At 34.9% G+C, this 19,885-nt stretch overlaps 1 protein-coding gene across 2 annotated transcripts in view; it reads right to left on the bottom strand.

The window, feature by feature from the left end:
* LOC116780374 (contactin-associated protein-like 4) overlaps positions 1–19,885 on the bottom strand; it is a 202,069-nt gene that overhangs the window by 70,222 nt on the left and 111,962 nt on the right. For both annotated transcript variants that reach the window (XM_032675302.1, XM_032675301.1), the window contains exon 4: positions 735–882. In XM_032675302.1, the coding sequence (XP_032531193.1) occupies positions 735–882 (148 nt within the window). The remainder of the gene's footprint in view (positions 1–734; positions 883–19,885) is intronic.

Genomic DNA, 19,885 nt, shown 5'->3' with positions numbered 1-19,885 from the left:
GTATAGAAGTTAAAAAAAAAAATCCTAGAAATAACAACATATCAAAAATGCAATAAAAAACAATTAAAGAGATTGCTTAAAATAAATGTTGTTTCCATCATAGAGAAAAGATCTGGAGAATAAAAAGTAGCAAACAACTTACTAAAAGGACTTTTTTAAAAAGTCCAGGCATGAAAAATTGTAAAAGGAGGACATCAGTAAGATTTACACTGTCCAGCAGATCAATAAAACCATAACAATTGTCTTCCAAAGGCTTATGTCAGTTATTAATAGCAGAAAAATAATTCTAAAAGTATTCCTTAAATATATAACAACCTTGAAGTATCCTTCATTGTGTATTTGTGGGTCTGTCTAGTTGTACTTTTATTGGCTCATGACCAAGACCATATATATTTAAAACTGTAAACATTTTCCATATTTTGTCCTTCAGATAGAAATTACACCATGTTCAGATGGAGCTTTTAAGACTATTTAAAAAAAAAAAAAAGAGTCTGCATTAAATCAGTGATTGGATTATTGTCCACACCATTCATTCCAACAGAGAAAGAACTGGAAAATAAGCATTATATAATCTACAGCTAATATAGAAATTATAAAGTCTGCACACAAACTTATCGAATCAGTTTTACTCCAGATTAAATTCAAGTTTAGAAATCTACTTTCAGGCGTGATTTAGGTGGCAAAATACAATGATGAGGATTCATTTCCCTCAGCTGACTCAGAAATAAACTTACTGTACGTGCATCCGTACACCTCGATGCGCATCCCGATCCTGCCATTGGGATTCCAGTCCAGCGGCACAAAACGAAGGAATCGGGCTTTAATGGAATGCTGGAGCTTATAGTACACGACACTGTCTGCATTGGTGTTCCCAGAAAAGGCCTGGAAGAAAATGAAAAAGGGATCAGCCACATCCACAGCGAACACAGCGACACGTGGAAGTATCGCTGAGATTTTCGTTTCATACCCTCGTCTGGCAAACAGTCGAGCACAGGAATGAAATGCAATTATCCGTGAATTCCATTGGAAAAACTGATTAATCAATCTTGACTATTCATCCGGATGAGGTGTTAACGCACCTGTGTGTTTAGCACTGACATCAGACTCAACAAAATATTACCTTTCAAAGGCTAACCTACCTGTCAAAAATGTGTAGAATATCCTGACTGCTGGAGAGTAGCCAGGTAGGAAGGGAGCTGGGAGTGGGGATGGACAGGAAGCTGAACAGGAGCCAGAGTGTGCCCAGGGGGACAAGAAGGCCAATGGATCCTGGCCTGAATCAGGAACAGTGTGGTGAGCAGGAGCAGGGAAGTGATTCTTGCCCTGGACTCAGCACTGGTGAGGCCACCCCTGGAGTGCTGTGTCCAGTTCTGGGCCCTCAGCTCAGGAAGGACATTGAGGGGCTGGAGCAGGTCCAGAGGAGAGCAACGAGGCTGGGGAAGGGACTGGAGCACAAGTGCTGTGAGGAGAGGCTGAGGGAGCTGGGGCTGTTCAGCCTGGAGAAGAGGAGGCTCAGGGGAGACCTCCTCACTCTGCAACTCCCTGACAGGAGGGGGGAGCCAGGGGGGGTTGGTCTCTTTTCCCAGGCAACCATCAGCAAGACAAGAGGGCTGGGTCTTCAGCTGTGCCAGGGGAGGTTTAGGTTGGATATTGGGAAGAATTTCTTTGCAGAGAGGGTGCTCAGCCATTGGAATGGGCTGCCCAGGGAAGTGGTGGATTCTCTATCCCTGGAGGTTTTTAAGCTGAGACTGGATGTGGCCTCAGTGCCATGGTCTGGGAACCACAGCGGGGTTGGATCAAGGGTTGGACTTAATGATCTCAGAGGTCCCTTCCAACCCAGCTGATTCTGTGATTCTATGATTTCAGTGTATGGTTCCATCTAACATTTTTACATAAGAAAAGAGAGTGATCTCTATGAATTCCTTTTACTGAGAGGTTAGACTAGTTTCACAGCAAACCTGTGTTTTAGGTGCACAGTATGCTGTATTTAAAAAGGTCTTCTGGCAGACCATGGTAATGAAAGACTCTGGTTTCCAACTAAAGAATCCAGAGTGTTATAAAGGAATTTTAATTGAGTGTCCTGTTAAAACAAGAAGATTCTGTATTTCAGTTTTTTTCCCAGGTGAAGGATTAAAAAGTAAACTTTTCTTTTTTTAGCCGTATTTAACTGATAAACTACTTCCCTGTTTTGTTACATAAAGAAAACAAAGAAACAAAGGTAAAGAAGAAAGTAAAAAAAAATCTAAAGAGCTGTAATCATGAACTTTAACATCCTAAAGACTGGAGAATATATTCTGGTTTTGCTGTGCTGTGTGGTGATAGTTTGTCATAGCCTGCTTATGGTATATGAAGCAGAAAGAATTTGATCAGAGATTTCAGATCTAAATATCTGACAAATTAGACAGAAATAGCTCTCTGAAATATTTATATGAGTAATATTAAAAAAATTACACATTTCTGGATGCATGGACAATGCTGTTGCCATAGCCAAAAGCCACAGACATTTCAACTGCATAAGTATATAGAAACCAACATTTTTAGCTATGCAGCTTCTCTTTCTATAAGTTTTTGAAGCAGAGGTGAGCTTTGTTACATTAATTATTTACCTCCCTATATGTAAATCTTTGCACTTTCCCTCCCCTGTACTATTACAATTTCAATAAATTATAATCTCTGAATTTACTCTTACTGTGAGCAAATGAAGTGTTCAATTAAGATTTTTTGCCAAATCATTTTTGGAGAGTGGTCACCTCATAGAAATTAGTTTAAGTTTTGAATACAGAATGTATATTGCCTGATTTTTTTACTGTAGGGTATACTTAAAGCATGTGTTTTTAATTTAAAATTAGGTTTGGGACTTCAGTAATAACCTAAAAGTACTTCAAACTACTCCTTTAACCATTCAGAATGGCCAGTTTAGAAATCAATATTTTTAAGCTGTCATTTTCCAGAGCTTTTATCTGTTAAAAGCGCATTTTAGAGTGTATCAATTATGTTGAGTATTAAATGGGTCTTTTTTGCTTGATTTTAAACACTCTAAAGGTTAAAATATATAGTTTGGGGCTTTTTCAGTTTTAATCCTTTTCGAAAGAAAGAGGACAAAATCAGACAGCTTTTCCTCCAGAGTACAGTACTGAAGATGTGCCCCAAACCTATGAAAGTAGCTTGTAGGCTTTTTAGAGGAGAATTAGATTCAATGTGACAGACAGTCCTGTCTCTACAGCAGAACACAATTACTGTTTCATGGTCCAGCCCAATGATCTTTTAAACACAGAATTATAACCACATAATGAGCTGTTTTCCTCCCACCCCTGCCTTCTTCAGACTGTTCAGACCACTTCATTCGTGTACCAAACCATGTAAAGGGAACATGCCATTATTTTAGATTATGCAGAGTCTTCACAACCTACCGAGGCATCTCCTGGTTAAAAAGATGTAATGTTAAAATGACTGTTACATGTAATAAACACTGTTGGCAAAAGTATTAATAGGGTTGTAAGTAACCCCTCCAATATAACTGCTTGTTGAGTCTTAGTTGATACTCTTACAGGTACTGCTTTTCAATAGCATGATGACATACCATCTTTCTCAAAGAATACAGTTTTAAAAACATATATTGCAGTTTAAACAACAGCAGGATAGATATATCTAAGTGGATAACTGCCCACAGCCTATTTTATTCCATGGGTTGTACTGAAGCCTGAACTGGGAGCCTACTCTCAAACTTGTTTTAATCCTCCTACTCAATTACTAACCCAGTAATTTCTTTGCCTGGAGCTACTTTAACCTTGCTTTGAATACAAAATTACTCAGTTCATTATGGTGTCAGAAATCATGACTGTGCTTTGGACTGCATTGGTAAAACTAAGTCCTGCCTGTAGAAGGGCATTATCAAGGTCAGAATGACTGTGAAGTTAAACACACATCAAGATAACGCAAAAAAAAGTTCGTTTCCTTGTCCAACCTCTATCTAGAAAGCAAATGTGGTTTTAGACCAGGGATAATACAGGCACCTTGTCCAAAACTTCCTCAGCCAGTCAAAAAAGCCCCCAGAAATGAAGCTGTGTATGACCTGTACTTTAGATAATCTAGAGGACATGATGCTTATTTACAAATGCAACTTTTACTGTATGATATAGTACATACACACTGTAAAACATACTACAAGGTTAAATAATGCCTTGCAATTGTGCAATGTAAAACCATGCACAATGGTTTTACATATGTAGTGTACTCACTATAATAAGTGTAATATTTATTACAAATATGACTTAACAATACATATATAAATAAAAATAAATATGCAACTTCTCATTCAATGTTTAAGGACAAGAACTGGAATGGGACCCAACCCGAATAATTTTGTCAGAAGAGAAGTTTAACAGTGAGGTACTAGTGTACCCCAAGAAGGGTCTGACATCATAATGTGGTTTATGAATTCCGGTACCAACACCAGAAAAAACAGCTGAAAAAATCCATGGGAACCAGCAGCTCTTTGTATAAAATTCTTGTTGCATGACGATGGTTATGCTTTAGAAACACCTGTACGAGTCCTTCTCCTTACGACACACCAACATTGCTATTGGCATTCAGGAGTCATCAAGAGGGAAACAGAACCCCCAGTGGGCTGCTGGTAATTTGATTACCTTAGAGCATCATTGAAACTACCATAATAATGCTGAAGGATTAACTCATCTTGAGCTCTTCTGAGAATTAAGAGAGTTCAAAGTAAATTATTTTCTCCCATTACCTCCAAGTGATATCCAAGTTCATAGAACAGTTTAATTATTTACACCTCAGTAACAAAAGGAGTGCCTATTCCAGATAACTTAGTGCACAGTACAATGAGCATCAATTAACATGTCTTCTGAACAAGATTCCAAACTTTCAGACTCTTCCTTCTTATCCTATTACCACTGTGGTGAGTCATGATTAGTCTTTTGAAGCTGCTCCTGAAAGTCAACAGGTTTGAACTCTTCCGTTAAAGTGAAAAAATGAGTGTGAGAGTCCTTCACTCTGTCCAGAAAATACTGTACCAGACAACTGCCTTCTTTCCTAGATGTCCAGATTAGAATTATGGCCAGGACAAAATGATCACAGAGATTAAATTAATAGATTGTTATGGCTTCATTGGCATGAATAAAAAATTATGCAATAGTTGACAGATCTGTTTCCTGTACTAACAGTGGCATCCTAGTGAGAAGCCCAGTACCGTAAGTTATTCATCATAGTTTTCACTATATCTTGTTTCTTGAACTGGAATTGTCTTCAATTGTCTTCAATTGATCCAAACACAGAGCAGTTGCACATATTCATAATTTTGACTGATCACAACGTCTTTTGTAAAAAAGAACAGTATATATTTATGGCAACATGACTAACACAGACCAGATAGACAGATAAAAAAACCTGGCAGAAAACAGTCATAAATTCTCGTTGCCGTCAATGACCACCACTTGCAACATCTAAATCCCCACTACTGTACTTAAATCATTCCATCAATGTCACTCAGAAATGGGATAGTGGGATAAATTGTACCAATGTTCTTTCAGTTTATTTCTTTCTGGTGTTTATTCACATTTATTCATTGGAATATTATGCTATGATTCTTTCTCTTTTTTGTTTTTCACTGTGTGAGTGGAAAATTAGCATAGCTTTACATGAGAGAGCAGCTCCAGAATTAGGACATGAAGAGAGGATGACAATGTACTTGCCAATTAATTTATCAAAGGTGACAGTTGACATTTGTGAATGGACTCTAGAAATTCTTTCTGCCTTTCAGTTTTGTTTTGGGTTTGTTTTTGTTGTTGTTGTTGTTGTTGCTTGTTTTTTTTTGTTTGGTTTGGTTTGGTTTTGGTTTGGTTTTGGTTTGGTTTTGGTTTGGTTTGGTTTGGTTTTTGTTTTCTTTTTTGTTTTTGTTTTTTTTTTTTTTGTTGTTGTTGTTGTTGTTTGTTTTTGTTTGTTTTTTGTTGTTTTTTTTTTTTAATTTTATTTTTGCTTTGGTGGTTTTGGGGTTTTTTTGTTTAATTTCTTTTTTTTTTCTTTTTCAGAAACAAAATTTGAAACCATTTGCTTTCACATTATTATGGGTGAAGATTTCAATATCTAAAATTAAACTAACAGAGAAAGGTTGTAGGGTTTGCTACAATAGTTGTAGTTGGACACAGCGCTGTAGGGGTGTGTAAAAGGGTATGAACAGCTATTTCTAGCCTGTAGAGTTTTACCAACAGTTAGCCATGCTCCTTTGGAAATGTGGTTAACAAAACATGTTTTCTTTCTCTTTCTTTCTTTCTTTTTTTTTTTCCTATGTTCAGCATGAAATGAAAAATACTTAATTTTCTAGATGCCATGGTATAGGGACAAATGTATGCAATAAAAGTACCTTAATGCAAGCCACCAGCCACACCAGCTATTTTGAATTCTTCCACCTACCTTATTTTCTTTCATTCATTCCCATGTAGTAAAACATTTTATGTGAAGTAACTTGTGGCCATCGGAGGGAGCCCTTGTATTGACACAACTGGGCACAACACTGAGGTCTCCTACTTCTCCCTTAAAAAATTATCATAACAATCCTTCTTTATATATTCCCAATATGTAATTATGAATCTACTATGCTTTATTTGTTAATACCTATGCACATGTACCTCAGAGATCCTCCTGAAAATTGAAAATGTGACTGTGTTTCATAACAGTATTTCTGGAATTCTAAATAACTTTTATCTTCAACAGCTTTCAAAGATTAGCTAATTCATTATCTGAAATGAATATACATATACTTTTTAATACACGGAACTGTAGTCAATGAATTTCGATTCTGATATTCTAAAGGTAATTGTAATGATCTCTAAAGGTAAGAACCAAAGTATTTTTGGAGGTAATATGATTATTTATTTTCCCTGTTTTTTTTTTCTTTTTATAAATCCATTTGAAACAATCTGTAAAATATGGCTACACTGAATTTTAAGTCTGGCCTAATGGGCCTTTCCACTTTCAAATCCATTTGAAGTTTAACAACTACTGTTCTAGGTAAAGGAATATTTTTACTAATGGTATTTATTCTTGAGAGTGAAATCAAATTTACTCAGAAATAATAGACTACATAAGTACTATGAAATGTTTTTAGAGAGCAGTGACATATTTAACCTGTTTATTCCATGTATTTACTTGTTAAACTTGTAAAATTGGGGGCAGTGGTATATTTCTCATTATGCAAAATTTAGGTAGGAATCAGGATTCACTGCTGTGCTTTCACAACACGACATAATCCAGAGACTACCACAAAGATAATTCTTTTGATTTATAGCTAAAATTCCTATAATACAACAGCAGTGCATGAAATCCACTGAAGTGTCAAAACAGTACATGGGAATCCTGTTTGCTCAAAGCAGTATGAAAAAAGCTGTTTTAATATTCTAGTATAAATTTCCCTTTCCTACAATTTCACACCTTACTCTGAAATGAAACCAAATGACCAAAAAGAAAGGAAGGAAACCTCATTAACTGTGCAACACAGAAATGGCAGAGCAAATGCTTTGTAGCTCTTATGTCCTGAGGGTCATAAACAATAAAAGAGTTCAATAAAACGGCTTCCTACTAAATTATTTTGCTGGTTTTTCATATGTGAAGTGTCATGATTTATATCTTTTGAGAAATTTCTGTCTGTTAATTCTTTTCTAACTCACCACTGTGGACTTAGAGTGGTGTACAACACACCCAGTGAACACAACAAAAATCAGTTCCTTAGGTTGCTACAACTATCATATTTAACATCCACCCATCCCAGCAAAAACCTCAGTGGAAAGATTTCACTTTTCTTTTTATATAGTGCTTTCCAGTCTGGTTATTAGAAGACCTTTTAAAAGCGATCAGCTTCCACGTTTTTAGCTTTGCTCTGATGAAAGGTACCATGCAATGTAAACCCAGAGAAACTCACTGACGAAACTAAACTTTTCAAATATGCTTTCAAATACGTTTAAAAACTGTCAACTACCAGGTGAAAGCACTTCAATCTGCTGTTCCTAAGCAAAGTGGCTGAGAGTTTAAAAAAAAAACATCAGAAAGACTAGTTAAAATTTCAACATAATTTTGATTATTAACCCTCTATATAATTAGACCACTTGCATGTTCCTGTTGCAGTAACTCTCTCACCTCCACTAGCAAATGGCTTTTCCTTCCTCCACCCTAAGCTATTAAAACAGGTATTGTATCCAGATCACTACAGGCTGCTGTGGAATGTAAAGTTTTAATGACACCACAGCAGACTCTTGGGCTGAGCTAATAAGAGCTCTCAGTTTTAGTCCAAATCTAATAGTAAAGCAAAGAGAGTTAGAATGATGGTCAGTGCTATTGTAAATGCCAACCACATTCCATCTTGAAGAATGAATGGAGAAAAAATAGTGTAACCACTTATAAATATTATGATGAAAACTAGATTGGTCCCTTTTATTTTGCCCTAGGCTTCAGAAACAGAGGACATTAAAATAATAACTAGTCTGATAGAAAAGCTAGGCAGAACAACGAGGCTCTAGGAACTTTTTGTATATTAATACTAACTCTGCACAAAATCTTAGCAAAAATATTGGGCAAAGGTATATCAAGATTGCGTTCAGCAGTTATCAGGGACTAGGAAAAATGCATCACAATATTTCCTATTATTCATCATGGCCTGGTTTCACGAATGAAGATTTGGGAAGGGCTCTACCCACGTTTGTTACAAACACGCTGGTGGCTAAAAAGGCCAATACGAGACAGACACGTCTGGTTGCAAAAGGCACAGCAGAAAGACTCCTTAGGTGGGAAATTCTGCAGGACACGATTCTTTCTGCCTTGTCTTTTCTCCTCAAGGGTGATCCTGCTGCGTTCTCAAAGGCATCAGCAGCGTTATAGATGGGGTGTCTCCAGACCTCCCGACTGGAGGCCAGAGTAGACCAGTTCTGGTGATCAATATGGCCAAGGCTGAGATGTTGTTTCAGGCAGTCCTTGTATCTCCTCTTTGGGGCTCCTCTCTTGCGGCAGCCGGTGGCAAGTTCACCATAAAGTATGACCTTGAGGATCAGGACAGTATCTACATTCTATATCGTACTGATGGAAGCCTTTTCAACCTAAGGTGACTGAAGGCCCACACCAAGACCTTAAACCATCTTGTCCAGGAGCTGCTTTATGCTGATGACGCCGCCCTTGTTGCCCACACAGAAGCAGCTCTGCAGCGCTTAACATCCTGCTTTGCAGAGGCTGCTGAGCTCTTTGGGCTGGAAGTCAGCTTAAAGAAGACACAAGTTCTCCATCAACCTGCACCTCAGGAAGTCTTCTATCATCCCCATATCACCATTGGCCAATCAGAGCTCAAATCAGTCCAGCAGTTTAATTACCTGGGCAGCCTCATCTCCTCGGATGGTGAGATTGATGGGGAGATAGACAACAGGTTGGCAAAGACATACAGTGCCTTTGGAAAGCTTCATAAAAGAGTTTGGTGAAATAAACACCTGAAGAAAAGTACCAAGATCAGTGTTTACAGAGCCATAGTGCTGTCTACTCTCTCATATGGATCTGAATCCTGGGTCATCTACCGCCACCACCTGCGACTCCTCGAACGCTTCCATCAACGCTGCCTCCGTACAATCCTAAACATCCACTGGGCAGATTATGTGACCAATCCATCTGTTCTAGAACAGGCACAGTCACAAGTATTGAGGCCATGTTGCTGAGAACACAGCTGTGCTGGGCAGGGCACGTCTCCAGGATGAAGGACCAACCACCCCCTCCCTAAGATCTTGCTCTATGGTGAACTTGCCATTTCCTGTTATTATTTGGAGTACAAAAGTAGAAGTTGGGTTTTTCAGAAATGTCAGCATTCGTGGTGGAGGCTACTGCATGTGATGCCTCAGAAACACAAAGTCTGCACTGTAAACAGATCACTTAGGAATATTTGAGCTCAGGGGATGTTCCTAAAAGCCACAGTAAGCTTTTAACTAGTGAATGGAATAATACTAAGTCCCTAGGTATTTGCCACACAGAGGATTTGTTTCTGACACAGATTCCAGAATCAGACTAATTAATGGATTTGGATAAGCTAAGCAGCAAAATAGTGGTAGTTCGTTCTTCCCAGTACTTCTATACATTTAAACACAAATAGATGACTATTAAATACAACTGACGAGCAAACCTGGCATGCAATGAAAGCAACCACATTGCTTTCTGTATAAAAGCTAAAAGAAATTAGCCTTTTTGACCACTTATCCCATCTCCTCCACAGAATATTTTGCTTCATCATCTCCATTTGCTAAAGAAAAAAAAAAAAACCAAACTGGAAATATTAATTGTATTTTGACTTGAGTTGTTCCAGCTGTTGTATCCCAGGTTTAAAACATTAATTTTAAGTTACACTGGCACTGATTTACCTCAGATAGACATTTAATTACTTACTTTATGATCCCTAGTGTTACTGCAAATATCACTCGAATCTAGCTGCATGCTAATGGTCTTACATCATGTGAGAAATGCATCACTGAGAAGCAAAAATACACAAGTATATGAGTACCTTACTGATGCAACAGGATGAACACAGCACTGAATTTGAAATGTCAAGAGTCTTTCAAGGGTTTTCACTCTAATAATCAGGAATCAGACCTTAGATGGGATAAATGGGAACAAATTCCATTCAGTGCACATGACATGAGTAACCACAACTCTGCTTCTTCAGAACAGATGACTGAATATGTGGGAATAATGATGGCAATTTGTGTCCATGGAATCATAACAAGCATTTAATTGTGTCTCTATGTGTACATCTGTCAATGTGGGTTAAATATAAAATACAGATCAGATTTTTTCCAGTCAAAATTGGGGATGGATAGCACCTCATGGCTTCATGGAGGTTAGGAAATGAAAATAACTAAATAGTAAGCTACTTTATTTTTTATTATATGTAGGCATTCTTTGTGGAACTTAGAGCTCAAACTTAAAGCTAAAAAATTTTAGATGATTTTTACACGTATAGAAAATTGTAGTAGTGATAGTTTAATTTTTACTGCTTTAGTTTTTTTGTAATATTTCAACCTAAAGGATCTTTCTTCCATTCTGACCTTTAAATTGCCTTTGGTGCACAGTGGTGCTGCAGAATGGATAATTTTAATTTGCCAGTTGTTCCTACCTACTTCGTGCACCTGGAAAAAAAAAAAAGCAAAATAGAAGAGAATGGAGAATTAGCCTCATACACTTCAAGAAAATAATGCACCTGAACAGATAAATTGGTTCTGAAATGCTTTTGAAACACATTCAAACTGAGATCTAATTATGTGAGACCTTGAAGTAATTCAGATGCAAATCTAAATTTGAACTCTAGTAGCAGGCTCCTCTTTATTTTTTTTTTTTTATTTATTTAGTCTCCTGTAAAGGTTTTTTGGAAGAAAAAAGGGAAAAAAACCCAACAAAAACCCCCAAAAAATTGAATTATCATGTGTGTCATGTGAAAAACACCAAAATCTATCTCAGTTATTCGCCAGGATGCATATATATTTGTAAAATTATTTGTAATGCACTTTATAGTTCAGGTTCCACTAGACAAAAGTAATTCTCCCGAGGACAGTTTTCTCCTTCATTTGCAACTGAGACTAAGCACATGCAGTTTAATTCATAATTCACTGTTAAGGACAGCAAGACTTAAGCTGCTACAGTATTTTGTATCTAAAAAGCAAAAAGAAATAAGAACAACATTGCTGCCATCTGATCATAGGGGTGCTCCACTGAAGCCAATTTTAAAAACCACTTTGTCATTACATTGGAAAACAGCTTATTGCTTCTCTTTGATAAGTGCAATTCAGTATGTTTGTGCTACAGTAGAAACTCCATTCTTTCTCCTAAGGAGGGCCCAAATCTGGAAACAAATAAATCAAGACAAAGATCAAGCAGGAAAGTGCCTGACCACAATTTAGCAACACAAAGAGGAGTGATTTCCTTGGAGTGCCAAGAGAGCAAAGGCTAAAAACAAATTTCTAGAGAGCAGTACAATATAATTGACTAACAATTACAGATTAATTCACCAGTGTGTTTTACAAATACTCTGGGGTGGAAGAACTCTTCATCAGTTTGTACAGTCCCTCCATCTGATAACGAGTGACCCTCTCAGAGAAGTCGGAAGTGACCACAGAAGTCAACTCAGTGATTCTCAAAACCATTCTCAAGTTTTCAATTCATGATATCTATTTTATCATAAAAACTGTGAAGGTCCTACTCCATAACAGCTACATTGGTACCTTTAAATTTTTTTTTTTAAATTTTATTTTTTTAACCTATGATGGTCAGTTAAGCAGCACTGATTTAATTCTGTAATATAGTCCGTTCCTTATAGCAGTCACCTTCTCTTTGAAATGAGGAATTTTTTGCTCCCAAAACCCTCTGTCATCACTGAATAAATCAAGGATTAGGTTAATTATAAAAGGAGACTGCTTCTACTTGGTAAATTAACAAATTGGCAATCAGAATTGATGTCAAAATAAGCACAGGAAAAGAACACGACAACTTAATATGGTATCAATTGTAGATATTTTTAGATCTGTCAGAATATAGAAATCATTCTGCAACTGTCAAACCCTATTTTTAATTATCTGCATATAACACACTGTGACAAAAATATTTCTAATACTTTCAAAATGAAAATGTCATTCATATTATATTTAAAATATTAATAAATGTCATACTTTGTTATCTCCTTTTTTCAAACCATAAAGTAAGAAACTTTGTATATATTTATTAAAAGTATCACAGGGTTGGTAAAGTGTATTTAAAATATATTCTGCATTTGGAAAAAATTCACACTAAGAGAACACACAACAAGAAGCACACAACACAATTACAGATGGATAGTACTTCATCACAAACATTAACTTATTAGGTACTACATAATCTCTTCATGTAATTCTTAAGATAAGTAACCATTATTTTAATACTGGTAAGATACTTATGATAGCTTAAAATATGGGTTTTCTTAACATAGATTAGTACTTCTATTTTTATTATTTATTTGTTCTAAAATATTATTAACTGAAACTCAGAACTGAAAAATAAAACTGTATATATATTCACTCAGTTTCTTATTACATCCATGTGAAGTTTTATCTGTCATTAAGTCTGCGTGAAGTCTATCCTAAGGGGAATCTTACCAGCACAAGAGTCACTAGGAATGCACAGTTTTTTGCTCTTTACAGATAAAGACTAAGAAAGTTGCTGTTGGAACATGAACCATCTGTGAGTTTATGTTTATGTTGTTGGCAGGACTGGATATTTTGACAGTGACAAATAATAAAAAAGAAGATATATTTCAGACTGAATTTACAAATCTGCCCATGTAATAAAAGAGAAAAATCTTGTGGAAGTAATTAAACATGTAACAAGTAATTATACACTTATATGCTTTCTCTCCTGTAGCCTTGTTACAGAGTGCCCCAAAGTAATTACTCATCCATCATATTAGAAGAATAAATCAAATGTTTCTATCTGACATTTGCTCCATAAGGTCTGAGGTGGCTCTAAAAGCTTTTAGCTGCTAAAGATCTAGGCAAGAAATTCTGCATCAGAAGTCTGTCCCCCTCTGCAACTGCCTGTGCATGTGTGTGTGTGCACCACAACAATGACCCAAGAGTACAATTAAAATCAGAAGTAATGTAACTTATTATCAAAATAATTTTAACAAATGAAGGTATGTAGTTGTTAGTCATTGGAAATAAGAGAAAATATCCACTGCCCTGTAAACGACCTTGTAACTGACTCCAGCCTAGCTCCCCTTAACCTCTCAGTCCAAAGTGCTGCATGCTTGGCTCTATGTTTGGGGATGAAACCCCCAGTTAGACCTGCTGTGTCGAATGTTCAGAACATTTTTAAGCACTAACTGAAAAAAAAAAATCCATACAACCTCACCAGACTTCGTTATAATCTTTCATTAATTTTGTAGCAAGTTTCCCTGCACAACAGAGGTAAGATCCTGTTGCATAATAAAGAACATCTGTTTTAGCAAGGTTTCATCTAGGGGTAGACCCTTATATACACAAGCAAAGAGATGTTGCTACTTGAATTTGCAGACACAGAAGACTTCTATAACTTCCTTTTTTTTCCAGGCTCTTCCTTTGACCAGGACGTCCTATAAAGTCTTCTGGCAGCTTATATTCTTGTTGCTTTCTGGCCTTACTGGGTTGAGGATCAACGTTCAGAAATTGTAGGTCTCATTAAATTCTGCTCCAGGACTCTTCCACGGTTTTACAGCATAATTTTTATCACACTCTCAAAGCAGTAAATTATCTCATCCAGCTTGTTCTGAGGTCTCTGACAGAAGTCATTGACCACAATAAAGAGAGAACCACCAGTTTCTATTTTGTTCCAGTCATAACCTTTCTAATCACTCAATCAAACCTACAACCAGCATTATAAATCTAAAGAACACCTTGGAGCTAGAGATTTCTGTGGTTTTCTTCAACTGTGGCCCAAAAAAATCCAGACATCCATACCACTAAAAATCTGTTAGATCTGATGCATTCCTTCAGAAAGTCCTGAAATAGGACTGAATTAGAGACACTCCTTCCATGCTAAAATTAACCTCCCAAGGATTATCAAAATCAAGCCTGCAAATTAATGACAGGCTCCATCAGTGAAAGGCAGCAGGGCAAGTGGAAGATTTCCTTCATTTGCTCTGGAGTGTGAAAAAAAAAAGGGAAAACACCAGCAAAAAATTTGTTAAATCCAGAGCATTCACTATTGTATTACATGTCTAAGAAAACACTTGCTCAGCTTTAGCATTGCTTCATAATTCCACTTATTTCACCTAAACTGACTGCATTTTTAACAAAGCAAAGATCTGACCTCACATGAAGAAAAGGCTACGACAGTAGCCCTTCTGAGGACAATATTTTCAGTTAAAATGTTAAAGTTTAATTTTTTCATTAGAGAAATTAGAAAGAAAAAATAGAAAGGGAAACATGCTAGATGAAAGAACAAAACATGTGGAAAATGTGCCATAACAAACCAGTAATGCAAGTTAGAATAATTGTAGTGTGCTTTATCCAGGCTGAGGAATACATGCATGATGAATCAACCATTCAAGCCCTCCTTCAATAAAATCTGTTTGTCAGAAAATTAGCTATGGATACTTAATCCAACTAAGAGCTTAGCTCTTTCTCATTGTTTCACTCCAGTAAACTAGAATTTGGCAGTCTTAATTATTTCTCGTCTTCATATTTTCAGAAAGTTGGTTTGTACTTTTAGAGATTTGATTTTTTGCCGGTTTTGTTGTTGTTGTTGCTTCTTTTCATTTGCTTCGTTTTTTATAATTCTATTTATTTATATTAATTGTTTTATTATTTCCTACCTGTATGTACTTCCATTATTTTTAAAAGCAAAAAAATATATTCTATAAACAAACTGAAAATAATTTATTGTCAAGCAATTAATATACAGCAAGTGCATTTGTCTTTTGTATTTTTATCGATTTCTTAAGAAATCCTTTGAAATAGGCTGTCTTAGGATATGAAGTAATGGAAACCAAGGCAAAATAAAACTTAAAACTATTCATGTTTCATATTGTTTCTGTAATTTTAAATATATTTAAAACTGTGAGTTAGCTTAATCTTTAGTAGAAGGGTGTATGTTTTTTTTTTATTTTTCTCTACATTAAATCTGTTTGTATATAAATTTAAGGTTAATGGACTTGACTCAGTCATTCTTAACAAAAAATTTAAACGCATCATTGCATTAAACTTTTTATCATTAAGAATGTTAAGAGCTAAACAAAAGTACAGCTGCATTGTGAATTATTAAAGTTTTCCTACTTTCAACAACAAAAAATATTAATATTGTCTTGCAGTTTATTTATATTATGCACACTACATTTACATATACAATTTTTTATATTTTTTTATTATTGTTATTGCCTTTTTTAATCTTAGCTCTTTGTTATATGGAAGACAATAAGTGTGTTGAATACCCATCTCTAAACAAAGGACATCTCCTTTTTTCCAATAACTATGATATTCTAGCCTCACTAAACACAAGTTAGTACAGGTTCTTTACTATTCCAAAATAATATCTATTCTGTGTTACATATACTCTATGTAGAGTTTTTTGTCTTGAATAATATTTGTTTTCTGAGATAACATAGTAGAATGTAAACATAATTTTAATTCCACAAAACACTAATTAACTGAACTGTAATGCAGACTTCATATGAATAACTAAATCTGCCTTCAAACAAATTATAATAGCATTTCGATAAATATTGTCTAAACAGATAAGAGCCACAGAAAATACTACAGTGTGATTATCCATTATGCAAACATTCAAAACTTATTATCAACAATGTGTTTGCCTTATGATGCAAACCCTTGGTACAATTAATTCTAAGAAGGAACAAGTGAAATTTTCTATATCTGTGAATATTATCAAACATAGAATTGTCATTTCGTCATTGAGAGAATCCCTAATTATTTGAACTGTCATTTTTTTCTTTTAGGAAATATATATATATACACTTTTATGTGAAATATTCTTATTTTAGTCACTATATTGACATGAACAAAACGCATATATTCACAGGGAATAATAAGGCTTTCTGTCTCATTCCCTACAAATCTCTTAATAAGTCTAACTCCACTTTTATCATTGCTCCAGAGGATTGTGCTGATATTTATAAATGTTTTACAGTTTCTAGTGTAATATTCCACAGTCAGTCATTTAACATGGTAGGAAGGAGGTTTCTTCTTGGAAGATTTTTTTGCCATGTCCATTATGTTAGCAATGAAGCCAGAATATTTGTATTCCTGTGTAATTATAATATTTGATATATAAATATAAAAAATCTTATAAATGCTCCAGGCCAAAGTCTAAGCCATAACTCAGTCTGGGAATATATTTCTCCTTTTTTTTCTTTCTTTTTTTTTTCCCCCTGTTTATAGTAGAAATAAATAAAATCCGTTATGGTACAAATAAATAAAACCTATTATGGTACAAATAAATTAAATCTATTTAAAAAAAAGGCAAGAATAAATGTACACACTTTTTTTCACTATACCAGAAGAAATTCAAATGGCAAGACAGCATGGAACAGAAGAAATTGTTAACTATTTCATATATTTTGAGTTATGAATTTGTTATTGCAACATATTTTCATTCCGACTTGTGGTAGAGAGATGCCTTCAGTCAGGTACCAATTTGATTATATTTTTTTATATATTATATATATATATTTGTTTGTTTGTTTTGCACAAGGATGTGAACTTTCTCTCACATAAAAAGTTATACTATTGTTTGGTCTGATTAAAAAAGAGAGAAAACATGATTTTCAGGAACACACTTTCAAAATTACACACACACTTTTAAACCATATTTTGAGCCAAAGTTTGTATGTCTCTGTGTGAAAGATACAGGAAACAGTGAAGATATAAGAATATGTCCGTATTTTCATAATTTTCATTGATGGAATCTTTTCAAATATGTGTATAATCTAAGGAAAAATGCAATCTTTATTAATTTGCATGACATTTGAAAATGAACCTGTGATAATCTGACATTGGGAAGGCAGAGGAGGACAGGACTTTAATGAGAGCTCAACTTTGTGCAATGTTACAGTCATCCTGCTTCCACAAAATCTAAATAAAATGTTAGCATGTGAATAGTTTTTCCTTTCCTTTTTGCAAAACAGTGTGAGTGTAGAACCATGGGAAAAAAAAAAAAAGAGGAAAAGATGAATTGGTAAAATTAACTTCAGGAATCATTTAAAAACATAGCATTTCACATAGGGTAATTTCGGTTGGAAAGGTCATTTGGTCCAAATTCTTGCTTAAAGGGAGGTCAGCTGTTAGATCAGAAAGGTTACTCAAGGCTTTCCCAGTACTTTGTCTTTATATTTGGTTAGAATTTTAAGTATATGTTGTGGACCTTGAATGGGATTTTAGATCTCAAGGGAATATCTTGGAATATGCTTATAATTTTCTACTATGCAGCTACTGCAGAGATTCAGAATTACTTCTCAAAGATAAATATTTTGTTGCGTGTGCTTACATCTGTCATGTGAACTGTCACAAATTTCCAGGAAAATTCTCTTTTATTCCCTCTTCTCATTCGTATAACAGGTTAAAAAAAAAAAAAAGAGACAGAGTGTATAATTAGACAGATCATTGTGCATAATTGTATCAGATTATTAAGGGTTTGATTCCCCCAGGATGCAAAGCATATAATCTCTTGATGAAGTCACTGATATGAGGCACTACCTTTGGTGATAACTCCCAAGACATCACAAGAAGTAAATCAGAGATTAATGAAGTAATTTCACTTCATACTGACAAAAATCTACTTTAAGATAAGTGACTATAGATATCACATCGTCTAAATAATCATATGCAGGTTGTTGGGGTTTTTGGGGGGATGTATTTGTTTGTTTGTTTGTTTTTTAAAGATGATGCTGGCTTTTACAAGCTAAACAGTTTGGGCAGTACTCTGAGGATCCCATTTTCTCCTGGAAATAAAAAACCAATTTTATTTGGATTTTGTGAGCTTCAATTCCCAAAAGCCATTTACAAACAGGGAAGAAAAAATGAGAGAATTGAATTATATTTAATTGATATGTACTAACAGATAGATAATATATGATGTCAATAAACGGTGTTATCTTTCTAATTTTAGGATTTAAAGTATATTTTTTATATTTATCTTATATTTATAAGATATATATATCTTACAGATATATAAATATCTATATAATGATATTTAAATATAATGATAATATAATGATATTTAAAAAGGCATAAAATAGATGAACTATGGACCAAGTTTTGCCTGATTTTTAGGTTCATTTTATCACCTCAATTTCCACAGTACAGGTGCTCAGGCTTTGACATTATACCACTCCCTGAAGAGCCTCAGATGGAATAAAATCATAGAAGGATATCATGAAATGCAACTGGATTAAACTCTTTATATCTATTTTGAGCAGTTTCATCTGACTTGGAACTGGTGCACTGCAGTGCACTCCTCCAACGAGGAGGAGCTGAAAATTATCACTTTATTGAGGGAAGAAATACTATTGAGGGTGGTGCATACCTTTACTATGGAGTTAAGTTTTCACACATCAACACCGAAACAAAAGTCATCACCCTTCTTTTCAAATTTTGTGAATTTGTAGTGCCTGAGCTAAAGACACACTGCAAAAAATAAATAACATCCAACACAATTATACATTTTTCTTAATTATTTGGGTTTACCCTTCAGAACTGAGTGGTCACAAACCAGCATAAAATCAATGTCAGATGACATTTTTAATAATGTAAATTAATTGGGAACTTAATTGAGTTGAAAAAAATGAATGGAAACTTTACACTGAGATCCTGATAATGCTTTTCAAGAACTTATCTTCATCATTTTTTTTTTTATTTTTTCCCCAAATATAAGCCTATATGAGACTAGTGTCTCCTGTTAGAGTGTCTCCAGAGGAGGACCATGAAGATGATCAAAGGGCTGGAGTACTTCTCCTTATGAAGACATAAACCATTCTATGATTCTGTATCTATATGAATAATATATAGAATAATATAGAATTAAAATATACATTCTATAAAATATTGTATTATATGTAGAAAAATATATATGTATAAATGTCTATAATGTTATGCTACCAACAGTAATTTCAATTATTACTTTCAACAGCCTTCATCACCTTGTTTGAGAGTTTTACTATCTCATAATTTCAGGTCAGAACTTTTCAAGACCTTGTTAAAAAACCCCTTGAAATCACTCAGGTTTCTCACCAATATATCCACAATGAAAAGTAAAGTGCAACAAAATTACTTAAAGGATTCTTTTAACTTATTTTTATCAAGAATCTTTTTTTTCCTCCAGAGTAAATGGT

The sequence above is a fragment of the Chiroxiphia lanceolata genome, chromosome Z (assembly GCF_009829145.1).
Source record: "Chiroxiphia lanceolata isolate bChiLan1 chromosome Z, bChiLan1.pri, whole genome shotgun sequence".
NCBI classification, from domain to species: Eukaryota; Metazoa; Chordata; class Aves; order Passeriformes; family Pipridae; genus Chiroxiphia; species Chiroxiphia lanceolata.
This window is presented reverse-complemented; position numbering and strand designations above follow the sequence as displayed.